General features: G+C 33.5%; 1 protein-coding gene across 1 annotated transcript; it reads left to right on the top strand.

The window, feature by feature from the left end:
• The first annotated feature begins 292 nt into the window (after positions 1-292).
• Positions 293-3,253, top strand: LOC108450760 (inositol oxygenase 1-like). Its single transcript, XM_017748520.2, has 11 exons — positions 293-482; positions 782-884; positions 1,460-1,541; positions 1,644-1,848; positions 1,942-2,001; positions 2,087-2,139; positions 2,253-2,375; positions 2,479-2,548; positions 2,634-2,712; positions 2,801-2,882; positions 2,983-3,253. Exons 1-11 carry the CDS (start codon positions 452-454, stop codon positions 3,007-3,009), a joined length of 915 nt encoding a protein of 304 aa, XP_017604009.1. The 5' UTR covers positions 293-451; the 3' UTR covers positions 3,010-3,253.
• The last annotated feature ends 2,564 nt before the right edge of the window (positions 3,254-5,817 follow it).

Genomic DNA, 5,817 nt, shown 5'->3' with positions numbered 1-5,817 from the left:
CCGCTTCACCAAACTAATTTCATCCCTCCCATAAATTATTAAATAGAAATAACACAGCCCAACTGATTCCCTCTTTATTTCTCTATCTCATCTTCTGCCTCTCATATGCCAACTTGTATGGGATAGGACTCTGCCAGTTACAGTATTCTCGTAAAATATTAATGACGATACTTATTAATTTCCCTAAGAAATAAAATTTGCAAATTTCATTTTTGGGACAAAAAATGTTGTAAATTATAGTAAGGGACGTAAGTTTATATTTTTCAGGAAAGGCCATAGGATCTTGGAATTCTCAGGAAAGGGCTTCTTCTGACCGGTTATAAATACCAACCCTTTTTCTTGGCCTACTCTGCAACAAAACCTTGAATTCAATTTCCATAAATTCTCTCAGCTTCCATTGTTTTCTTTCCTCTTAGTTCAGTGGAGACATTGAGCATCTCTCTTGATCACAATGACTATCCTCATTGATCAACCCGAGCTTGGTATTTCTTTATGGTTTCCATTGCTTTTTTTTCTTTCTTTCTTTCCCAAGAAACATTTCTTCAATGTTGTTTTGATAGTTTTATATTTTCAAAATAATTTCTGGGGTGCTAGAGTTTTTCTATTTCTTGTTCATAATATTTGTTTAAAGTAAATGCTGTGATTTTGCTGGTAAACTGATCATCGGTCTATATAAAGAAATAATTAATTGAGGTTCAAGAATGATTGATGACCCTTTAACAGTATAGAAGATTCTTTTAGTAATTCTTTTTTTTTTTTTTCCTTCCTCCCTTTATCTCAGGTGTTGAAGCAGGGGTTAACAAGCTCGATAATGCAGACAATGAACTAGTGTTGGATGGGGGATTTGTGGTGCCACAGACAAACTCTTTTGGCCACACTTTTAGGTAGCTCTTTATACCTACCTACAGCATGCCTATCTTTCTTTTTTCAAACCAAGGGCAACTAACTAATATTAATAAATGAACAAATAAGTGTAACAATAGTATCTAAATATGGACAAAATAACAAAACTAATACAAGGTACAGAATAGTGTACATGCTATAAATTCAAATCTATCAAGTCTACTTTATTTCCTCATCAAGGAAATAATGACAAAGGAAATCTTTCCCTTTACCCTGCCATTGTCTACAGAGATTGCAGCTAAATTGTCTGTTTGAACCTAAATCCGATTACTTTTTGGTCCGAGCCGGAAAACATGGATCTGCTTTTGTCAATACCGATAGATGAGAGAGACATAAGACTAGATGATTATAAATATCTGTTTATGGCATGGATTTGTAATGTTACATAGATTTTCATGCTGAAATTGCTGATTTATTTGGAGAGTTTTTGGATGTCAGGGCATATCAGTTTTATCTATGGTTATAAAACAAATGTAACAGGCCTGCATTATTTTGCTGACCAAAGGTCTTATCATTGATTGGTTGATTCATTAATCTACTTTATTTACGAAAACAGAGATTATCATGTTGAAAGTGAGAGGCAACAGGGTGTGGAGAACTTCTACCGGACCAATCATATTTATCAGACTTATGACTTTGTAAGCAACCTGTGCTGTTTCTGTGTCCAATTAGTTGATGCAAACTATGCTAAATATTTATACATTGTAAATTAATGGACCCATGAACTTACTCAATTGTAGGTCAAGAGAATGAGAACAGAGTATGGTAAACTGAACAAGATGGAGATGGGCATATGGGAATGCTGTGAACTTCTTAACGACGTAATCGATGAGAGTGACCCTGACTTGGATGAACCTCAGATTGAACACTTGCTGCAAACAGCTGAGGCTATCAGAAAAGACTATCCTAATGAGGACTGGATGCACCTGACTGGCCTTATCCATGGTACGATTTCATGAGATTCTACAAGACTCGTTGATTTTATAATTTGTAAAATTTTATTGATAATATGCTTTGTTTCCTTTTTGGGGGTTGTAGACCTTGGGAAGGTGCTTCTTCATCCTGGTTTTGGGGAGCTTCCACAGTGGGCTGTTGTAGGTGAGTGTTCTTATTGTAGAATAATGTGACACCCCAATTGGCTAATCTTATGTCTAGATTCTAATCATTATCCTTGGTGTTATAGGTGACACATTTCCTGTTGGTTGTGCTTTTGACAAATCAATTGTTCACCACAAGGTAATTCCTTTCAGTTTCGGAGCATATACGTAGAGTTTAATGAAAAGATCATTGCTTTTGAATAAAGTCTTTGTACCTAATGATTTCTGAAGCTATGCTCTTTGTTGCTCCAGTATTTCGAGGAAAATCCTGACTATCATAACTCCGATTACAACACTAAATATGGGGTGTACTCAGAGGGATGTGGACTTAACAATGTGATGATGTCGTGGGGGCATGATGACTACATGTATCTGGTATATCCCCCACTTTGTATCTGAATCCCCGACCTTAACAAATAACCTTTTACACATCTGTAAACTGCAACGATAAAAAACTAAATTTGTTATCTCTATTCAGGTGGCCAAGGGGAACAATACGACTCTGCCACCAGCAGCTCTTTTCATCATTCGATACCACTCGTTTTATGGTGAGGCTTCATTTACTATTCCAACTTTGATCGATATCGATTCCAACTTATATATTGAACCGATGCACACTAAATATTGTTGCAGCATTGCATAAGTCAGGAGCATACAGGCACCTAATGAACGAGGAGGATACTGAGAATATGAAGTGGCTCCAAATATTCAAGTACGAGTTTTACTTGTTCTTAAGTAATATTTGTCCTGATTCTTATCCAATACTAAGCAAGTTTTTCCACTTACAATTCTGCCTGCAGTAAATATGATCTTTACAGCAAGAGCAAAGTCCGGATCGATGTCGAAAAGGTCAAGCCATATTATCTCTCACTCATTAAAAAGGTGGGCACAACAAGTTTGAGCTTTGTTTAGATCCTAATCCTTTATCATATCCGGCACTGTTTTTAACGTTAAACTTCTGCAAATTCTTGTTTGTGTGCAGTACTTCCCGGCGAAGTTAAGATGGTGAATCCGGGGTTCTCTCCGTCTCGTCAGTTTAATGCCTCAGCTTCAGGGTTTTTTTAGATATGTTTTCGCATTTTTAAGGTGATAGAATAATGTTTGGTATTTGGGTTTCAGAATTTTATCTATACTATGAAATTAATGTTTGCTTGCTATTTCAGTTTCTGAAGTTATCTATATATTATTGCCTTGTAATAAAAGCACTCCTTTCAACTTTGATTTGTTAAATAGTGGAGTATGTTTGGAAATAATTTTCTCTCACTTCTTTCCTGTTACATATATTCAAATCTATATAATTAAAATAATCGAAATCTCTAGCTCAATCATCACTTCATTATTTCTAAATCATAGCATATTTAAACTTACAAACTTCTTAAAATTAATTTTAACAATTAACCAGGTTAATTTGAAAACAAAATCATCTTCTAAATATAATTATATAAATCATTTTAAATTCAAAGGATGCATTTCAAAGTATATTTTCTTTCTATTGAAAATTAGCTCATATAATTGCATTTTAAGGAATTTAATCATTCTATTTTCTAAATTTAAAATGTAAGTCTAATTGTTAAATTTAAATTCATTGCAACGCCATCTTTTTAGTTACATGACTATCTAGCAATTTTTTATTATTTTGAAATGTCACACTAATAAATTTAATTTAAAATTTTTAATAATGTTAACAAACGGACTAAATTTTTAAAAATAAAAATATAAAATTAAATTTCAACTTTTAAAATATATACAATAACCTTTTCTCACCCTTACTAGGCAGTTAACTTTGTTTTAGGTCCAATTGTTTAATTTATTTTTCCTATTGATAATTGTCCTTGTTATTTTACTCATTTTTCGTCCACCGTATATAAAGAATATATATATATTTGTAGTTCTCTATGCATTTCGGATTTTCAATTGTTTTTAATAAAATATCTGAATCAGACACATCATGTTAAAATTGGAGTAACATAGACTCATGGTGCGGTTATTGCAAAACTTTTTCTCAGAAATCCTGTTCATTTTCTTTTGTTGGAGAACAAAGATAGCTGAGTTTGGGAAGAGAAGAGAAGGTATTGAGAATGGCAGAGAGAAGGCATTTAAGTTAGCAGGTGAAAGCCTTAAATGGAGTGGCGGTGTATTGCGTGGTTGCGGTGTTTGCCTCTAGTGTTGGGGCTTTGGTTCAGCCTCACTTCAATCCTTGCGTCTTTCCCCTGCCCAAAGTCAGCCAGCCTGGAACAAATCTTCAACCACCATCTACATTAAAACACCTCAACCCCCCCCCCCTCCCCCGCCACACACACGCTTTTAGATCCAATTTCATTTATATTCTCCAAAAGTTCGCTTGAGCCTGCTATTAAATACCTACTGACATGGACCACACTGCCAATTCCAAAAATAACAAAAAAATTGCAGGTATATACATATATTATAACTACGAAAAGTTGAAATGAAACCCGATTGATTAAACAAACATGGGTTTTGTATCCTATTATGTCTAAATTTATCAAATATGGCTTTAATCACATATTGTGTCTTGGTATTCCTTTTGTTGATTTCCAAGTGTAATTCATTACTAGGGTTCTGTAATGGTTCTGACAAAGAATAAGTTGGATCCTTTAGACAAAATACCATTGCCCAACTGTCGAAATGTTCTAAAAACCAACAACTTCAAACTACTTTTATGTGTTCTAAAAACCAACCTCTTCCGATTACTACAATATGCAAATATTTTCACTCTTTTACACCCTGTTAATGTCACTTGATTTGGAAATAATATTAAACTCTTACATGGAATTTTGTGGGAGACAATATTAATACTTATTAACAAGTTTGTTTTTAGTAACAGCCTGTTTGCAAGTATTGCATAAGATAATAAGTCATATTATTATATTCTCAAAAAAAGAATTATCAAGAATTAATCTCTACATTAATATGGAAAATATATTAGTTGACTAAAATAATAATTCCAGCCTATAGGAGCATTCAAACAAATCAACCTTATCAGCCCACAACTTTATAACAGTAATTAAATCAGATCATGCAACATTTTTTTATACCTTTTTATTTTAATTTAGCTCGAGAAATATAATAAATTATAACTAAATATATTCATGGTCAGGGAGTTAGGGTGATGCCTTTCCCTTTTTAACTTTAGCACGGCAATACCAAACCAATGTCAACTATTTACTTTGTTAGAACATTGATTCAAAACCCTGAATAAAAAAAGTGACCACCCTATTTGTAAAGAGGTGACCACATTTACAAGGCTGAGGTTTCTGAAGGTGCATGCGGTTTCATCAAATCTATTTCAAAAAGTTTGAACTCATAAGAAAAATTCAACTATAATATTTATATATATTAAACAAGTCCCCTTACGTGCATGCGGTTTGAACAATTAACAGCCTTACACCTTAATCTAAGCGTAGAAGAAAGGTATATTATACAGTGAAGAAGTAGAGCAGAAAAAAAAGACTATTAAGAGAATTTAACCTCGACAACTTTGATCGATGTGATGCTAAATAGTAATGATATAGAGGCACACACAATTACATGCCAAAGGTGTTCAGCGATTGGCCAATAACTCCTGCACATGCAGTTTCTCCTTGGTTCGGGTCCAAAAACACCCCTCTTTATTGTCATCCAACTACCTTGCTTTGTTTTGGTTAGATATACAGAGAAGTTCATAAATGTAATCTAATCTTCTGCATATCTATACATTACAGAAAGGAAAGTCCTAAATTACCAAAAAATAAAATAAAATTGAGGACTATAGGACATAAGCAAATTAGTTAAGATATTCATTTGAACTACCATCATT

The sequence above is a fragment of the Gossypium arboreum genome, chromosome 5, assembly GCF_025698485.1.
Source record: "Gossypium arboreum isolate Shixiya-1 chromosome 5, ASM2569848v2, whole genome shotgun sequence".
Lineage (NCBI taxonomy): Eukaryota > Viridiplantae > Streptophyta > Magnoliopsida > Malvales > Malvaceae > Gossypium > Gossypium arboreum.
Note: the sequence above shows the minus strand (reverse complement) of the source record. Positions and strands in the feature narration are given on the sequence as shown.

Excerpts from the sequence above, each read along its gene's own strand:
- LOC108450760 (XM_017748520.2), top strand. The coding sequence starts at position 452 with ATGACTATCCTCATTGATCAACCCGAGCTTG. Across the intron at positions 1,849-1,941 it reads CCTGACTGGCCTTATCCATG|ACCTTGGGAAGGTGCTTCTT; the intron begins GTACGATTTCAT and ends TGGGGGTTGTAG. Across the intron at positions 2,549-2,633 it reads TCGATACCACTCGTTTTATG|CATTGCATAAGTCAGGAGCA; the intron begins GTGAGGCTTCAT and ends ATATTGTTGCAG.